The 19,410-nt window shown below is 53.1% G+C and overlaps 1 protein-coding gene across 8 annotated transcripts in view; it reads right to left on the reverse strand.

The window, feature by feature from the left end:
• Mical3 (microtubule associated monooxygenase, calponin and LIM domain containing 3) overlaps positions 1-19,410 on the reverse strand; it is a 205,026-nt gene that overhangs the window by 17,563 nt on the left and 168,053 nt on the right. For all 8 annotated transcript variants that reach the window (XM_036180675.1, XM_036180668.1, XM_036180672.1 and 5 more), the window contains 7 exons: positions 15,043-15,153; positions 14,097-14,243; positions 13,473-13,555; positions 10,675-12,466; positions 10,151-10,245; positions 4,586-4,696; positions 3,365-3,458 (listed from right to left, as the gene is read on the reverse strand). In XM_036180675.1, the coding sequence (XP_036036568.1) occupies positions 3,365-3,458; positions 4,586-4,696; positions 10,151-10,245; positions 10,675-12,466; positions 13,473-13,555; positions 14,097-14,243; positions 15,043-15,153 (2,433 nt within the window). The remainder of the gene's footprint in view (positions 1-3,364; positions 3,459-4,585; positions 4,697-10,150; positions 10,246-10,674; positions 12,467-13,472; positions 13,556-14,096; positions 14,244-15,042; positions 15,154-19,410) is intronic.

Consider the following 19,410-nt stretch of genomic DNA (forward strand, 5'->3'; position numbering starts at 1 on the left):
TTGACATCAATGGAGGCTTGAAACCACCACGTGAGACAGGATGGCAGGTTCTGGCCAGCTTGCCAGAGCCCGGGGAGGAGCTGAGTGGTGCTGCTAGAAGCTGCCGTGTTCCTTGCTCAGCCAGGTAAGTGAGAAGGCCAAGTGGAACGGGATGAGGGACGAGAGACCGGTGCTGGGGCCAGGCACATTCAGTCTCCAAGGCGCTCTCTGCCAGGAAGGGACAAGGCCGCTGGGAACTGACACTAGACCAGCCCTGGGCGTGGAGTGTTAAGTGTAAGGAAAGGAAACGAATGTATTTGGAAATACAAATGCATCACAGGTGGATGTGGACCTTTGGAGGCAGTTTCACCCTCTGGTTCAGGGGGTTGTGCAAAGATCTGCCTACAGTCAGGAGCCCTAGGGCTCTTCAAGAGAGGTTCCAGGGGTCTCCCAGATACCTGGTCCACAGTGACTTTGAACTTTAAAAGACTAGTGCACACCATGCTCGTGTGCCAACTTCTGCCACACTCGAGACCTCCAGTAAGGCTGCTTTTGTGGGCTCTCAGGTCTAAGATTCTTTTGCTTTGTGTCCAAGAGTTTTGCACTTCTCATAAATATATTAGTAAGAAGGTAATTCAAGTCCCGCTGGCAATGACAGAGATCATGTACCGATCGATGTAGGGATATGCGCGAAGGGTGTGGCTTGGGAGATGATGGCTTCAGAGCATACTGCTGGTACAGTCCTTCAGACGGCTGACATATCATGCCAGCATATATTAGCATATTTGGGGTTTCTCTTTATGTTTGGGAGCTTCTTGCTTATAATTTTTTTAGAGACTTATTTTATGTGTATGGGTGTTTTGCCTGCATGTACTTGTACCACATGCATGCCTGGTGTCTGCGGAGGGTGTTGGATCCCCTGGGACTGAAGTTACAGACGGTTGTGAGCAGTCGTGGATGCTGGGAGCAAAACTCAGGTCCCCTGCAAGGCCACCAAGCACTCTTAAGTGCTGAGCCATCTCCCCAGTCCCTACACTTGATTTTGTTGTATAAAGAATATGAATTGTTGTCAGCTGCTCTTTGTGAGCACCTGTCAGGTTTGCAGAGACCGTGGGTTTCCTGGTGAGCTGCTGAAAGGAGAAGGCTCTATTTAGAGCAACCACGTGGTCCTGTGGGGATGCCCTCAGCACTGGTCGAGGAGGAACCGAGGCTTCCGAACGTCTGCAGCTCTCACTGGGACGTGGACTTTCCAGTTTGTGTGTGCGTGGTCTTTCAATCTTTAAAAGACATTGAAAATAATTGAATTCTTTTGGGTTTTAGGCCTCAAGTAGCGGTTGTGTGCAATGGACTCTCCTGCCAAAGCAAGTTGAAAATCACTAAGTTAGGAGAAATTCGGGGTGTGTGTGTGTGTGTACATGTGAGTACCTATGTCTGTCAAGTCCAGAAGAGAGAGACAGCTCCCCTGGAGCTGGAGTTACAGATTGTTGTGAGCCGCCTGGTGTGTGGGTGCTGGGAACCGAACTCCGGTCCTCTGTAAGAGCAGTATGTGATCTTACATGCTGAGCCATCTCTCTGGCCTCTCTGTCCATTTACAATGGTATCATTTTCTGGCTCACTGGTGGCACCTGGAGTGACAGTTTTTACAGAAGTGGTGGTGAGGAATAGGAACAGACTCTAGTTGACTGGAACCGTAAGCACTTTCCAGAAACCATCAACCGAACCGGCTATCTCCTTGAGCCTCTGAACCTCGTGAGTGGGGGTCAGGGCACTTTTGGGAAACTCTGTGACATGAGCTCATGCACCTAGACAGGATTGCCAGCTATTGCTGAGGGACACGGCTGTCCCTCAGTTGACGTAATCTGGATACAGGTGAGGCATGCTGCAGGTTCCCTTCTGGACTTTTGTGCATGGAGAGAGTAGCGGAGAGGACAGGGCTTTACAGCTCTGTAGCCAGGGATCTCCAGAGGGAGGGCTAGCCCATGCCAGTGCTCAGGCTGCGCTGACAAGACAGTTAGAGGAAGAGGGGCAGGGGGAGACCTGCAGGCTGGCGGAGACACAGGCTCACTGGTAAGCCAAGAAAAATGTGTGGGTGAGTCTCTTCTTCACCGCTTGGCATGGGAACCGGTCTTCTTAACTTGCTGGATACGAAGTGACTTAGGCTTCTGTACTCCTTCAGTAGCATGGGCTCCAAGCGTTAGGTCCAGCATCAGGTGAGGCACAAACCCCAAAACATCCACATCCTCCTCCTTCTCTCTCAGGACACGTCTTCACCTGAGGGTCATCACTGAGCTGACACACGTCTTCACCTGAGGGTCATCTGAAGGAAGGTTTGCTTCTGTGCCTGCCCTGACTCCTCTATTGGGAACTCCAGTTACAAATTGGATCTCTGACACCAGGCCCACACCCGAGGCTAGACCACGTGGTCTGAGGCAATGGCTGGCCCTGTCTGACCTCCCACTGGCTCTTTAGCTTGCCTGTCCAGGAGGTGTCCAGCTTGCTTTCCTGTGTCTAGAAGGAAAAACCAGAGGCCCTGCCCTTCCCTCTATGAATGCTGAACCCATAGGCCAGTGGCCACCTGCAGACCTGCAGAGATAAGAGGGTCCCCATCCAGGGACTGGATCTTGAGGAAACAGAGGTCGATCATTCCATGCCTGAGGCTGGGCTGACCTTGGACCCAGGGACAGCTCAGATACCTCATCTTCTCAGTACCCACCTGTGCCAAGCCAGGCAGGCTCCAACCACGTAGCCCCTGTAACAGATTCCCATGCTTATGCCAAAAGAGCTTATCACAGGTCCAAGCCTCTGTGACACCACTCTTAGTAACCGGCCTTTGGTGGACACAAGCCTGGGCTCACCCAGGGAAATCGGATGCAAGGGCAGCCAGAAGCCCCACACGGGAGAGGATGCAGGCTCTGTGGCTGTGCAGCTTGGGCTGGAGGGAACCCAGGGAATCGAGGACAGGGAAAGACTCGGGAGAGCAGGCTGAGGCCTGTTCAGTGCAGTTCTGTGATGGTTCCTTGAGGGACAATCTCTCTCATTCCCTGATATTTTCTTTTAGAGAAAATGGTAGGGAGAAGGAGAAGGAGGAGGAGAAGGAGGGAGAGGAAGAGAAAACCCAGGGCTTGCCACCAACAGGTGACAGGGCCTGAGATTTTGTTCTGCATGGCAACAGCAAGCTGAGAAATGGGCTGGGGAGCAGGCCTGGGTGTCTGGGCTGTCCAAACATAGATCAGCACCGGACCTTGATGATGCCAAGAACTCGGAAAACCCTGATAGAGAAGGAGCTGAATTCCAGAAGATGTGATGCCCAACCGGCTCGTCCCCAGAAGGAAGGGAGGCTGTCTCCTTGCGAACAAGCCTCCTCACGGAGGAGGCCAGACGGTACCTGCTTCTCCTCGCAGAGCCTTCTCCACGGCGACGCCCCTCTCTTCCAGCTGCCGCTGCTTCTCCTCCACCTGCTCCAGCTGCCGCTGGATGATCTACCGAGAGACAGAGTGTCAGCTCCTCCCAGCCTTTCCTCACCTCCCGTTTCCAGGAGGAGAACCAAGCCGCAGACCCACAGAGGGAGAGACAGAAGCATTGCCAAGATGTTGAAAGGGGCATTTCGGTCAGTGTGGTGTGCCAGTGCATGCAGATGGATCCTGGGGCTTGTTACCTTTCCCCAGAATAGTCCAAAAGCATTTCAAAATGATTTCATTAAACCTTTACAGTAAGAAGACTTAAAACACTGGATCAAGGGGGCTGGAGAGATGGCTCAGAGGTTAAGAGCACCGACTGTTCTTCCAGAGGTCCTGAGTTCAATTCCCAGCAACCACATGGTGGCTCACAACCATCTGTAATGAGATCTGGCGCCCTTTTCTGGCCTGCATGCACACATGTACACAGAACACTGTATACATAATAAATAAATAAAGCTTTAAAAAAACAAACAAACAAAAAAACCCACACTGGATCAAGTGATTAGAAGTCCCGTTTCGATAAGTTAGAAGAGTCTAAACAGTCTAGGACAGTGTTTCTGAACCTTCCTACTGCTATGACCCTTTAAGACAGTGCCTCATGTTGTGGTGACTTCCAACCATAAAATTATTTCATTGTTACTTCATAACTGTAATTTCTCTATTGTTATGAATCATAATGTAAATTCCGATGGTCTTAGGCCACCCTTATGAAGAGGTCATGACCCCAAGGTTGAGAGGCATTGGTTTAGGCCGTGAAGCCTGAAGATGGAGACTGACAACCAGAGGTCCTTCTGAGCTTTCCCTATAAAATCGCAGACTATTCCGAGCAGAGGTCAGGGCCACAGACTGACCCCTGACACTATGGTTACAAAGTGAACCTGCTGATTCTACATCCACTCTAGACTAAGGCTTCCAGGAAACTCAAAGCACGGATCTTCCTTTTTACAGACAGTGCCACAAGGGCGGGGCCTCTGTAGAGCATGAAGCTGGAGTACTTGGAGGTTGTCATCTGGAAGCCATGAACGCCGCCTCTGCTTCTGCCCTGGCTTCTTCACCTTCCTTGATGTAGATGAGGCGCTGTGGGGGCCCGGGATGATGCTACCTCACTTCCTTCCACCCGCAAGTGGTGCCCCACTGCCGGCGTGTACCTGGGCTCGGTGTAATCGCTTCAGCTCCTCCTGCTTGGCCTGTCTCCGCGCTGCCTTCTGCACACGCCGAGTCAGCTTGGCACTCAGCTCCTCCTCTGTGTAGGTTCTGGGCTGGAGAGGGCAAGAGAGAGCTCCTGAGCCGGCTGCATGCAGGTGGAGCCTGGTTTGGGTGGCAAGCTGGCAAGGGTATGAGGACTGTCCCCTATGAGGGGGCTGCTGCCTGACAGCCAGCTGGGCATGGCAGGTGCAGACGCCCTCTCCTGAGGCTAGGCTAGAGACCTCAATGTAAGACACTTTGCCTCTGTGACGGGGACAAAAGGGTTAATGTGGAATGAGTGTTAACAGATTAGACCTCAGACAGACACTCTCCTTTGGCACTGGGTCATCATCGCCATATAACGTGTCTGTGGTTTGTGTTTGTTTGTTTGTTTTTTTCAAGACAGGGTGTCTCTGTGTAGCCCTGGCTGTCCTGGAACTTGCTCTGTAGACCAGGCTGGCCTCGAACTCACAAAGATCCACCTGCCTCTGTCTCCTGAGTGCCGGGATCGAAGGCATGCGATACCACCACTTGGTGTGTCTGGTTGTTTAAGGCACTGTGATGATCAAAACAAAAACACCACAGTACAATGTTTCCCCAGGCCTCCTATTTCTGAGGCAGACAGGAACAAGAAAAGGTTTGGAAAGTGCAGGCTCTTTTCTTCCCTTGTTTGAGATTACTTTCTCCAGGGTCTTAGTAGCTAACATCTGAAGGGGAGAGGACATGGATGCCTCCATTTGAAATCTTGGTGAATCTAGACTAACACAGGTTGAAAAAGGAAAAGGCAGGGTAGCTGGGGTAGAGCCTCTGAGCTTGGAGGAGGCCCCTGGACAAGTCCCATGCAGACAGTGACGGATGTCCTAGGAACCTGTGTACACATGGTCCACCACACTCTAAGCATTCAGTGATAGGACACACTGGGCAGCCACTGAGAAGCACGAGTGGGGGATTGTCCTCTTTTGTGAGACCCTCCTTATTTCCTCTAAAAACACCAGGAGACCTTTTTGACTGTGAAGGAGACGTCTATGTTCAACCTGGGTCCAGACTTATCATCTCCCCTCAAGGAACGCAATGACAGTAGTATGTCAAGTGAACAGGCAGAAGGCGGTCTGCATGGAGCATCCCAGCATCCCAGCGCCCTGATGGTTCAGAGTGGAGGTGATGACCACCCCTGGCTGGGCTACCCAGACCCACAGGGGCAGCTCTGCCCCCTCCCATGATGACATGCACTCCAGCCACGGGAAGAGTGACTGTCCCCTCCTCTTTCCGTGACACAACTCAACAAGGTCTGACTGTGACAGCTGCATGCACGTATGACAGTTAGTGAGGACGTGGCCGCAGGGCCCAACAGGGCTGTCCAAGTGGTTAATCACAGACAGGCATGCAACGAGGACCAGCCAGTGGGAACGAGACACTACCTTTGATGAATAGGCTCTCCTGAATGCCAAGGCGTGTGGTACATAAATCGACTTTTAAGGGGATGGCAACGGAAAACAAAACAGAACAGTAATGATAATGATGATTAAAATATGAAAACAGAATACACAAATGGAACAAAATCAGTTAGAGGTTTAAAACAAACACAAGACTCAATCACAATGATCACTTCTCACAATGTCACACAAGGCCGAACAAGAAGGAACCTGGGTGTACAGACCCTATCGGCTGAGTCTCACTGAACCCCACTGTTAAACAAAGCTGTGGCTCACTTTCCTATTCACAGAACAGCATGCCCAGAAACAGCATGTCTGTTTCCTGTTGAGCCCCAGGTTGTTGAAATGTGTGCTGACTACTGGGCCCTCTTCACCCACAGCGGCCCCCCTTCCCTTTCCTGCCGCTGAACACTTGGCATGAATGGAAGCTGGAGGCGGGAAGTGGGCGCTGGCCCTGCACACTCTTTTGACATGTTCTCGAGCCTGGCAGTGTTCTCAAGCAGGGCCCCAAAGGTCACAGTGTGATATCCAGCCGTCCTGGGACCAGGCAAACTTTGCTCTTTCAGAATTAGACCCCGTGAAGAGAACCAAGGTGTCAAACCACCGTGACGCAGAGCAAGTACCAGTGTTCAGGTGGCCGTGGAAACCTCTGCACTTCACACACTGACCAGAACGGCCCAGTATCCTTTGCTTCTGTGGTCTTCACATGGGTCGGATGAAAGGCCTAAAGGGTCCCTGTGAACTCAGGCATGGAGGCAACTGGAATTTAGTGGTATGAAGGACAGAGGGATGCTGAGGGTGGCCCATTGGGGGACCCACACAGGATTCCACAAGCATGCTGGCTGGGGAACGGATCTGCGGCGTTCAGCTCTGAGCCCAGGCATCCTCTCCCCGACAAAGGAAATTGTGAGTGAAGTCCTCATGCAGAACAGGGCAATTTAAGAAGGAAGAGTACAGGCGAGGTCCCCAGTGGCCTACACAGACACACTTCAAGAGCGGCGCCGACACCTGGATCTGTCTGTGGCTGCTGCCTTCATTAACTCACCCACTGCTGGGACTGGTACCAACTTGGCAGTGGCAGTGATAGGGAGGTGAATCACAACACACTTGGGTAAACTGGGAGAGTTGGGCTGAGGGCACGGCTAGCTGGCTGTGGCGGGGGTATAGAGCAGGATGAGGGGCTGGTAGAGTGCCGGGCAGGCCCTGGTGTCCTCACTGACAAAGAAGAACCTGGGCAGCCTGCACTTACGTCGTAGGGAAGCAAGGGAAATGGGCCCTCAAGAGTTAGCTCTTGTTGGCGGGATTTTAGAAAAACCTGGATTGGCTGGGGAGATAAATCTGTTAGTAACGTACTTGTTTTGCAAGCAGGAAGACCGTCTGTAGGGTTTGAGCCATAAACCCTGCGTAAAAAGCCTGGCTTGGTGGGGTATGCTTGTAATCTCAGAGCCGGGAGGTGGAGGCGCGTGGATCCAGTCTAGCCTACACGATAAACTCTGCCACACATGCACACATTAAAAGCTAAACAGACACCAGAGGAGTGACACTCAAGGCTGTCTCTAGCTTTCCACACACATGTTACATACATGTGCTTGCACACATATGAAGAGAAACACGCAAACCCTGCATGATTTATTTCTGGATAACAGACCTTTAGGGAAAATCAAAGTTTTGGTTTTATGTGCCTGTGCATCACTATGGCAACCAAACCCAGGCACTTGTTTCAGGTGCTGACTCGGGCTTGGGTCTGTGAGACAGGAAGGACTGGCTTCCACCTACACTGCACTGTGGCTGGAGGCTTCCTTTTCTGGGCGAGCAAAAGCCCATTTTCAATCTCGGTCCCCTTGATCCTGACACTTGCGAATAAACCTCAAACCCAGAAACCCAGAAGGAGGAAGCCAACGATGCTGGAACACCCTTCACCTCGACTCTCAGATGGTAGTAGCACGGCGCCATGCTTCAGGGTGTGGTCTTTACACAGCCTGTTTTTAGACGTCACAGACCCAGTCCCTAAAAGCTTTGGGATGTACTTCTTCCTCAGAAGAGACACATCTGCCCAACAATGCCCGTAGTGCCACCTGCTAGGAACTGGACATCAACTTGATGACGGATGGCATTTTTTAAAGTTACACATTAGTCTGCCATTCACCATCAATGCCATCAACAGTTTCAAAGTATCTTTGTACTCTTATGGTTGTTTTGCTCTAGTTTGTCCCCACTGTAGGTTCCGGATGTGTCTCCCCACCACCTTTGGACCTTGCTATGTATCTCTGGGTGGCCCAGAACTCGCCAGGTAGCCAGGGCTGGCCTTGAATTTGTGCAATCCCGCCTCAGCCTCCTGAGCGTTAGGGTTGCACCGAATCGCTATGCCCAGTGGGTTCCATATTTTAAGAAACACTGTGCCCTGCCCTCACTCAGTGACCCATGATTGCCACTGCACAGGCCCTGCTTGTCCTCATCATTCCCTATGTGACCATCAGAGAATGACCTTGTCCTTGTGGAGTCCACCTTGGTACACAAGATCTAGGAATCTGTGAATGGCGGCTGTCAGTTGTTCACATAACTACGGAAATGAGTTCCTGGGCTCTTCATACTTGTGGTCATTGGGTGGCTACACCAAGATGAGGGATTTGGCATAGCCAGAGGGGGCACCTGGAGCTCCCCACTGTGGCAAGATGTTTCATTAACTCATGGAGAAGCGGAATGACCTGACCACAGTGGCAGCCAGAGAGGGAAGATCTGACCAATGTGACACCAGGTGTCTCAACATGAGCACACTCACCATGGAGACAAAGGGGACTTAGGGCCACATTCTCTTCTGCTCAGGCTCCTTCAGGGATCCTAAGACAGCACCTGCCCCCATGCTGGGATGAGCTTTGAAACTCATGTGCACATCCACACACTATCTCTGGTCCAGTGCCAGCATCACTGCCTGGAAGACCTCAGAGGGGCATGCTCAGCAGTAACACATTGGACTGAACCCCCATGGAAAGCACATAGCCCCCCCCCCCACTGCATTCAGACTCATGGTGTAAGAAGTGAGGCCTGGCTGAAGACGGAGACGGAAGAGAGGTCCGTGCTTCTTGGTGACTAGGACAGTAGAGAAAGCCATCATCACGCCCGGGGAGAGGATATAGAATGAGATGAGAATGCAGATGAATGCAGAAGGAGGTAAGAATAAACTGACTTTTTCTAGTCTGCTGAGTTATTCAAAGAGGAACCGAGACAGGCTGGAGGATGGACCTGTGTCAGAGGGATACCAGCTCAATGAACAGACACACGTGGGGTGCAGAGCTCCCCCAGCCTGCCCTGGCTGGTCTGCAGCTCAAGGCTATTGACAGAGGGAGCTGCTTAAGTCCAAGCCTTGAGACGTCACATCAAAAAGGTACGAGGTGGGTGCCCATGCGCCAGTGGATGACTGGGCACCAACGCTTTCAATCAGTGCTGCTTCAGGGTCAATTCCCAAAACAGAACAAGTCCTCTATCTAACAAATGCACCGGGCAGTTAGCTTGGCCAGGCTCTTCCTGAGGGAGCCCGGTCTACCTCCTTCCCATGCCTGGTGCCCAGTCTAGGCTTGTACGACTCCAAGCAGTATCTCAGCTCTGCTCCCACAGTCTGGCCCTGGCGGACACTGCTCACAGTGTAACGGCAGGCTGCTAACCAACAGAGTACCCTGGTCTCTTCAGACTGAGGCAATATCCTCAGCTGCGTATTTCAAAGGCCTGAGAGACCACTCTGTGGCGTTTGCTGCTGGCTGTGAGCTGGCACAGCACTCCAATGTCTATCTGCTAGGAGACCAGAGCAGGCTTTGGCTCTGCACCGCAGCTTTAGACTGGCTTTCACCGTCTGCTTCTCTACCAGAGACTAAATTGATGCTTTGGGGGCTGGAGAGATGATGGTTCAGGGGTTGGAAGCACTGGCTGCTCTTCCAAGAGGACCTGGGTTCAATTCCCAGCACCCACATGGCAGCTCACAACTGTCTGTACCTCCCGTTCCAGGAGATCTGACACCTTCACACAAACGCACATAAAGTAAAATTACATAAACTGATGTGTTCATCAGGTCTCTGAGGCCCTTCGGGGACTGGGCGTACCCACCTCTCGCTTGGACTTCTGGGAAGACCTTTCAAGGATGTCGTCACTGGACAGGTCTGAGTCCTCTGAGAAACTCAGCTGGCGCCGGAGCTGGAGCTCTGCAGGGTGAGAAGAGGTCAAGTGAAGACAGCAGGCAGTACCCTCCCAAAATCATGCAGCAGGAAGTCAGACTCCCCTCCTACACAAGGACACAGGCTTGTCCCCAGAGGCGATGGGCCAACACCAAACAGATGTCATTCCAGAAACCTGTTCAAGACCCCTTGGCGAGACTCTGCTCCACTCAAAATCAGGCCCATGTGTGGGGTCACGGGCCTTTCGGAAGGGTACCAACAGGAATCTACCCTACCTAGTTTCACATTGGCATTAACATTATTCCGTGCAGTGGATCAGGCTGAGGTGTGAAGGGCTTGTTCTCCTTCTTAAGAACCCTTGCAGGAGCAGCATAGGAAAGTGGATCTTTTGTGAACTGAAAGACTGGGGAGGTACTCCCCATGCCTGTCCTGTGTGCGTCCCTTGGCCATGCGTACCTGTTCTCACGATCGGAGATGCCCGGCGCTGGCCGGAGTCCACTGTGGCCCCGCTGGACGGGGTGCTGGGGCAGGACCTCTCATGGCCCTTCTTCTTTTTGTCCTTCTTGTATCCAGAAAAGACCGCCTTCCACAGGGACTTGGGCTTAGCAGCCCCTTCCTCGGGGAGGCCCAGGCTGGGTTTCTCCGGGAGTCGGCCTTCTCCTTTGGATTTCTTCTCTTTCTTGTTCCTGCGCGGGGAGAAGAGGGATGACCTCTTCTTGCTCTTCCCACTAGAGCCCTCAGATGAGGTGACAGAGCCATCAGGGCCCCCTGAGTCTGACGGAGGGGAGAGGATCTCCTCACTAGTAGCTTCATGCTTCACAGTGGGCTCCTGGGAGGCTCGGAGGCCTGAGCGCTTGGCGGACTCCAGTTCCTTGCCCTGGGATGGCGCTGTGCGGGACCTGGAGGCTGCCATCTCCATGGCCTGCATCCTGCTCAGCTGTTTGGCCATGGCATCTCGAAGTGCTTGGCTCTTCACAGACTTCTCCCGGGCTCGCATGCGCTCCTCGGCCAGCTCCTTGGCTTCTGCGGAGACCAGAGGCAGTCCCCTTTTCTGTGGCTGCACATCACGGTCCAGGGGAGGGAGCCGCCCATTCTCCTTGGCCGGGAGCTTCTCCGACCGGGACCAGCAGGAAGGGGGTGTGAAGAACTTCTCCTGCAGACTCGAGTCCTCAGTCTTATCATCGTAAGTGTCCTCCACATCATCAGCAAAGGGGATCTCATCCACGCTCTCCACAAAGGACTTCCGAACCTCCTCTCTGGGGGGCTGGGTGGGCTCCCTTGGGGGCCGCATGAATGAGGCAGGAAGGGGAGGGGGGATAATCGAGGCCTCCCTGTGCTCAAAAGTCTGATGGGGCTTCCTGCGCAGGGTTGCAGGCTCCTCATTGGGAGGTGGGGGTGGGGGTGGGCTAGAAGGCGGGGTGAGCATGGTGGAGTCCGAGGTGTTGAAGCTCTGGCTGCCCAAGGTCTTCATGTTGGAGGAGCTGCCATGGAGGCCCAGGCCTGAGCTGCTGGAGAGGTCCCTACGCTCCTCCCGGTTGCTCCTCAGCTCCTTGTCAGAGGGCGACTTTGGGGTCAGCAGTGGGGGCTGGTCACCAGCTGACTTTGGCAGGCCCAACCTTTTGGGAACAGGTGGAGGTTTCAGAAGGCAGAGATCCTCTTCCTGAGGGGCCTTGTCAACGGAGTAGGACTTTAGGGATACTGGCTTAAAGGGGGGTGAGGGGAGGCTGGGCTCTGACGCCTTGCTCCGGTCCACAGGGGTGAGGCCCAGGCTGCGGCGGATCTCGGCGCTCTTCATCCAGAACTCCTCCACCAGATCACTCCGCTTCAGGGCCTCCTCCACAGCCAGAGGGCCACTTAGTCTGTCTTTGGGGTCTCCTTGGCTCTTCACAGGGAGTGGGGTCAGGGGTGTGGATGTTTTGGCTGGAACCGGCTGAAAGCGTATGGGGGACTCGGTGGGTGACGGTATGGAGGCATCGGAGGAAGGCTGAGGTTGGGAACAGATGGGGGGCTGGGTGGAGGGAGGTGTCGGAGGGCCCAGCAGAGACTCTGGCTGTAAGCTGGTGGGTGAGGTAGGTGTCCTGGCTTCTGGCAGGGCCACGGGCTGTGATCGGATGGGCGAGTGAGCAGTTTTCTCATCTGTGGGGGCTTCAGCTTTGGGCTTTTCCCTGGGGAGTAGAGGTGCAGGGAGGAGGGGCTCCTCGGGGGACTTTGTCTTGGTGGCGACAGAGACAAGAGGGGCCTGGGCCCCCTACACAGAAAGAAGAGAACAGCAGTCAGCACCTTCTTCCCTCAGGGAGCCTCACTCAAGGGGCCTACCTTGACTGAGGTAAAATCCTCTCCATCCTTCCGACTAGTGTTCAAAGAGCTGCAGGGGAACCTTCCTCACTTTCTGTGCCACGGGTTACCATTTCAAAACCTCTCCACTCGGCTTGGACAGTCTGAGCTTTCAGGGTTGGCTCATCTCACATACATCTTTGGTTCTTGGTCCACTCACATGAACACTGGCCAAGGACACTAATGAATTTGGCTTTCATCACAACCCACAATAACCAGAGCTCAGAGTCCCCGAGGGCTAATGTTTGAGAGGGCCTAAAGCCATTACTTAGTACTGTTCTCCTCTCCAGCCACACTGTCCCTCCGAGGGACCGTGGAGATGCACACAGACCCTCTCCAGCCACACTGTCCCTCCGAGGAACTGTGAGACGCACACAATTCCCAAACCAGTGCTTCTCACTTCTCAGGTCAATTACTGCACTGTGCCATGTTGCCTGGAGCCCCAGAGACCAAGGCCTGGGCTTTGATTCCTTCCTGGTCTGCCCTGCACATGGTACTTCCCAGACTAAGAACCTCAGACATTAGCATGACACATTTATATGTCATTCTCTAAAGTGGTTCTGACAATCTAGAGGCATGTTTTTCATTTAAACAGTTACACTTTATTTTAAAATAAGGGAAAAGCGTACCCATTATAAACCTCTATAGATGCATAAATATCAATGCATCAAACTTAAAAATAGACTTGCCAAATATTAAACAAACAAAAACTTGCCCATCCACAAGGTCTGAGGTAGCACCTGAAGCCCGCACCTCGTCAACAGTCTTACCTAGCAGTTACATCTTTAGAAGCTCACAAAGTGAGATAGCTATAGGGCTGCTTTATCTCTCTTTGTGGAGCTTACACCTAGGATGGAGCCATGTCTCCTGAAGGTCTCAAGGTCCCACTGACTGACTGCCCTGTCCCCAGCGCTACCTACCTCTTCCCCAGGGCTGTGGGCTGGGGAGAACAGAACATCTTGTTTCTGAGGTGACTGGCTGGGGCTGGAGACCTGGGAAGCACCTGAAAAGGAGGGACATGGGTGTTTATAATAGGAATGAAGTCACTTCCATTCCACATATACTAGGAATAGGGAGCAGCCAGATCCAAGGAGGGTTTCACACTACAGCCAGCCCCTTGCTGAGGCAGGAGAGCAGGACTCAGGCAGGCTAATGCGTACTGTGTTCCGGTCTGCCCTCAGGTTATCCCAAAAGAAAACAAAGGAACCAAGGGAAGGGACTCAAGGAAGGCGCTGCCCGTCCCCTGCATGCTCCGTTATAGCTGGCACGCTGGTCAGTGTGTATGGTGGTTACGGTCTGAGTCTCGAGCTTTGTAATGTCTTTATTCTTCCCATGCTCCCAAACAACCCAAGGGAAGGGACCACTGGCAGCGGCTGTCTGTAGAGATCTGTGGTCTCAGACAGGCAAGGACCAGAACAGGGATGGTTGGGGCTCCAGGCCACCCACCGGGCTAGGCACAACAGGCTCTATTCTGAAGGCCTCAAGTGGGATTACCAGCATGCCCGTGGTCTCTGGCATTCTGGGAGTCCTTCCTCCTGCCCTACCTCTCTCCTCTGGCTTTGGTGTAGCAGGAGGCTTCTCCTCCTTGGTCTCTGACACTCTCAGCTCCAGCTCGGCTTTCACCTTGGCCTGACGTTGTAAGCGGAGTTCTGATTCGGCGTCGGAAGGGATGTCATCAGACCAGTGCTGATCTGGGGGAAGTAGGTGAGATACAGACTGTTTGTTACACACATTGAGCCCCGGCCCTGTTCCTTTTCTGTGTCCTGCTTCCTTAGAGAATTGCTCCATGGGGTGTTCCACTGTGGCATGAGGTCTAAACCAGGTGCGGCCGCCCCTGAAAACCGAGCCTCTTACCTGAGGCAAATCTGACGCAAAGCATCCATCCTGCCTTCTGAGTGTGGGGTTTGTGGAAACCCGTGGTGCTTTTGCTTTTGGTGTGTGTGTGTGTGTGTGTGTGTGTGTGTGTGTGTGTGTGTGTGTGTGTGCGCGCCTGCGCTCCTATCCTCACCTGTGTGAAAGCCAGTGGTTGACCCTGGGTGGCTTCCATTGCTCTTCACCTCATCTTTTTGAGACAAGGCTGTATTAAACCTGGAGCTTGCCTTTCAGCTAACTGGTTGGCCAGTGAGCCCCTGAGGTCGGTTCTCTCCTCCCTCCTCCCTGCCGGCAGCGTTTACAATGGTGTTAGGTAGCTGAACCAGGAGGTCCTGTCTGTCCTTTGTCCACCGTGCCATCTCCCCAACCCATTTGTCTACTTGTAAAACACAGTGACCCCGACACCAGAGGCTGCCACAGAAGGCAAACAACCACCAAAACCCTTCTGGGGGTGCCCGGGGCTCATTTCCCCTTTTCTTTCCCCAGAGTTGCCCCCCTGCAGCTGTCCCCCTAAGCTTTTGCTGTAAAGTATCTTCTGTGGGTTCCACCCACGCTGGTTCTGTTCCCCATGTGTAACAGGAGGTCACAGAGGTACAGAGGGGAGGCTGGGCCCCGTACCATCCAGTTCAGCACCAGTGTCTCCAGGGTCCCCATCCTCTGCAGCTTCCCCTTCCGTCTCGGCGGGCTCAGAGTCCACGTCCTCTTCTAGGTCATTCTCATCCAGAGGGGCTGGAAAGCAGAGACATTCACGGACAGGAAGAAAAGGGGAGACAGACAAATAACTGTGCAGGGCGCAAGACAGCAGTGATGCGCAGGCCACGCGGAGAAGGGAGGCCCCTGGACAGATATGGAGTGTGCTCTATAAGCAGTGTGGGTACCACGGCCACTTCTCCACTCTAGTAGGGCCAAGTGGAAGCAGAAGGCAGCTTCTGGCCTGGAGGCACCACCTTTTCCTCCAAGGCTGCTGCTACGAGATCCTCAAGTCGGTCATAATCAAGGGATGCTGTGGGGCCCCAGGCAGCTTTAAATAGTACTTAAAAAACAGGCCCAGTGCCGGCCATTCCATGTGTCACGAGGCAGTGACTCCTCATTTTGGGGCAGCCAAGGGGTCCTCATGGCCACCTCTGAGTGACAAAGCTTAGGTCTGGGTGTCAAGTGACGCACAGTGGGCTCCGCCCTTTAGTCACACTGGCACATGTATCGGTGGATGCTTTTCTTGAGCTAACTTAGAGGACTTGGTTAAAGCAAGACGGTGGACCTAAGGGGATATGTAAAGCTCTCTTTCTGGACTCAAGCATGACTCTACAGGGCTGCAAAATAAAGTAAGGCTCCCCTCCACTTCCTCTACTGAGGCAGACAGCCTCTGAGCTTTACAGCACCTGGCCCTAGCCTGTGCCTGCAGAGGATCTGCAGCCAGTGCAGGGGACCGCTGGGGACGCTGTCAGCTTTTGATTGACATGGAGTAAGGCATCAAAGCACATGTGGATTTTCTCAAAGCTGAGCTGACTGGGGAGAGGTCAGGCCAACCCACTGGCTCTGGCCCAAGTCAGCACTGAGCTCAGGTGACGACAAAGCTTGAAAGGCTCCTTGGGAGGGGACCGTGGGTAGGAAGCGGCACCGTGAAGATTCTGGGAACTCTACTTCCTGGCATAGGAGGAGGCAGTTCTGTGAGTTTTAATTCCCTACATTGTACACTTTCTTTTAACATGTAATTCATAAGATGACGATAGTCCAAATCTATGAAGAACTTTTTATGTTTGTTTGTTTGTTTTGTTTTAAAACAGGGTCTCACTATGTAGTTCCGGCTGGCTTGGAACTTGCTACATAGATCAGGCTGGCCTTGAACTCAGAGATCTGCCTGTCTCTACCTCCTGAGTGCTGGGACTAAAGGCGTGCGCCACCAGGCCCAGATGAACTTTTCAAACTTGAACCTGGAGAACCATGGCAAACAAATCTGGAGCAGGACGACAGGCCTGGGTTTAGGAAGCAGTGGCTGCACAGTTAACTTCACCTCCTGCCGTCCAAGAGGGGATGAGCCACCAATGCCAAGGCACTCTCGTATGGTGACAGCATTTGTTGAGATAAACACTGGAGAAAAACTGCTCAAGGATTCCCACAGGTCTAAAGCCTTCAGGTGGTCATGCTGCTTTGGGCCACTCATGAAGATGTTCACCAGAGAATGTGTGAACGTGATTTCGGAGACACAAACACCCACTGAACAACACCCTTGGGCCCCGCTTTGTACTTGGATGGCGAGTCTGTCACTGCACTCTGCCATGTCGGGGAATAAGAAGCCTCTGGAAACAGAATCTGGGACAATTCCAGGGGGCCTTTGTGCACAACGTGCTTGCTTGAGTGCCTGGCATTGAGGTGGTAACCACATTCTCTCCGGCAAGAAAGCTGGACGCGGCACAGAGGAGACCTGGTTCCCCAGGCTGGCCCGGCCTCCAACCAGCCTGCCCTGGTCCTGGTCTCTTGGTCCTTCCCAGTTTTCCTACTAAGAAACATCTGCTGTAGAGTCGGAAGTGTGGGGACCCTACACTCCTCGGAACACCTTGAAAGAAATGATGGGTCACACACACCAAAAGCAACACTCAGAGGGCTATTGCACAGCAGCGGCAGCGGACGTGTGAGGAGACACAGCTAGAGCGATGGAACTGAAGGATGGAATTCTTGTTAAGATGGAGCACTGTGCTGGAAGCGGCCACACAGTGAGGAAGGAGCCACACACTACGGAAGCTGCGAGTGGCCATTTATTTCAGCTGCCTGCTAGGACATCCTTTCTGCTCCGTCTCACTGTTCCTCCTTCCTCTAGCTCAAAGGGCGATAACTCAGGGTTAGCCACACTAGACTCCGAGTCCTCTCTCACCTGTGGACCCCCTCACCACATATGTCTACTTTCAGCTGCTTCAGAGGACAATGGTGATAGGTCCACAAGCATCGTCCCTACTGGTCCTAGAAGTGACTGGCAGGACACTGGTTCTCAACCGGAGGGGGGTGCTATCTCCTTTTTGGGGGCTCCTGGGGTTAGGCAGAGAGAGCAGAAGACTAGACACCCTGCAGTGGGAGGGACTGCCCTACCCCAAAAGCCAGGCACCCCTCTCCTTGAGAAGCAGGTTTCCAGTGAAGCAAAGGACAACTGAGGCCTCTCGGGTCACCTCTGGCCTGCGTACCGAGACGCTGTAGTGTAGTTTGGAACCCAGCTCAGGTACCACCTGGCAGTATCTCAGCAGCACCCACCAGCCCTCGCCTCTCCTCTTAGGCAACCGTTCCATGAATGCCCGTTCTGACTGCTCCTCTGACACACTGGTGGTTCTGCAGAACAGTACCATCCATCTGCTACCCAAGCTCATTTCTATAGGTCTAAAACTTCAGCATAAAAAGCTTCCTTTAAAAAAAAAAGGCACTCAGGAGGCAGAGGCAGGCGGATCTCTGTGAGTTCGAGGCCAGCCTGGTCTATAGAGTAAGTTCCAGGACAGCCGGAGCTACACAGAGAAACCCTGTTTCGAAAAACCCCAAACCAACCAAACAACCAACCAAAAAAGCTTCCTTTCACCTTGGCTTTCCTATCTAACTGCTCATGGTAATTTTTAATAAGGCGTGACTCCATCCTGTCTCCACTGTGGGTCTCCAGTCTGCCTGGGGAGGGGGAGGCACTTCCGGTCCATGCATATGGGCTGCCTGTCTAAGCGTGCACGAGCCCCGCCCACTGGCTCTGCCCTCGCATGCACCAGCGACAGGAGCTGAGTCCTAGAGTTAAGATGCCAGCGGAGCTGCCTAGAGAAAGAGGTTATAATGAACGGGGTGGGGGTGTCACATATCACCAGACTACCTCCGGAGACAGTCTCCAGCCAGGCCTGTACTGCTGCACGGCGTACGGAGGGAAGGCCGGTCGCTGAATTTAAAACAGATGATAAACACAGAGTTAAAAACTGGTAGGGTCACAGCAGGGAGAGCTGAAGTCAGTCCTACAAGTCAAAACAGAGGATGAGAAACCAAGACGTCGTCGGAAGGCAGAGGGCCATCGGCACTGACACAGGGTGTGTACGTGTGTGGTCTGATGGTAGCCCATGCGATGGGTATTTGGGACAAGGAGAGAAGATGGAACTCCAGGGAGGTCAGCCCTGGCTAGGACAGCCCAGTTGTCCTTGTCCCCATCATGCGGTTCATCTTGATGTCCTAGAGGACTGAAACGTCACACGAAGGCCCACGCTTCCCATGGACACAGTGATCTTCTAGAGCCTTACAGGACGAGTAGCCCTGGGTGGCACCACCTGAGCCAGAAATGGTGATGCCACCAAGGGTCCCTACATGGAAGAAAGATGACCAAAGAGAACAGCATACAGTCACCACCCCTCTAAACGGGCTTTGCTTTCTTTTTATAGCTACTCCCTAGAAGAAGCCAGAGGCAAGACATGGTGGTGCCAGCCACTCTGGAGGCTGAGGCAGGAGGATCTTGAGTTCAAGGCCAGCCTGGCTAGCTTGGTGAGACTGTCCAAAAAATAAGAAAGGAAGAAAGAAAGAACAGAAAGAAAAGGGGGGTCGGAGAGGGTCAGGTACAGCGGTGCACATCTTTAATCCTAGTACTTAGAAGGCAGAAAAGGGTGTGTCTCTGTGAATCTGAGGCCAGCCAGGTCTACACAGCAAGTTCCAGGCTAGCCAGGGATACATAGTAAGACCCTGTTTCTTTCAAACAAACAAACAAACAAACAAACAAACAAACAAGAAAGAAGCCAGAATAAAACACATTTTCCCCTTAGTGGGAAACACAGACCCCTTCACCTAGAACTTGGAGTTGACAGTGGCACAGAGACCCCAGAAGTCCCCCAGATGCACCTCTCCTTACTTGCACCTCTAAATACGCCCCCTTCTCTGGTCCTGCCACACACCCAGGCGACACCCACTCTGCCAACACACTCTGGAGAGGGCTAAAGAATGTCCTGCTGAGAAACACAGGACAGCAAAGTCTAGGGTCTTCTGAATCAG

The sequence above is a fragment of the Onychomys torridus genome, chromosome 3 (genome assembly GCF_903995425.1).
Source record: "Onychomys torridus chromosome 3, mOncTor1.1, whole genome shotgun sequence".
Taxonomy (NCBI): domain Eukaryota; kingdom Metazoa; phylum Chordata; class Mammalia; order Rodentia; family Cricetidae; genus Onychomys; species Onychomys torridus.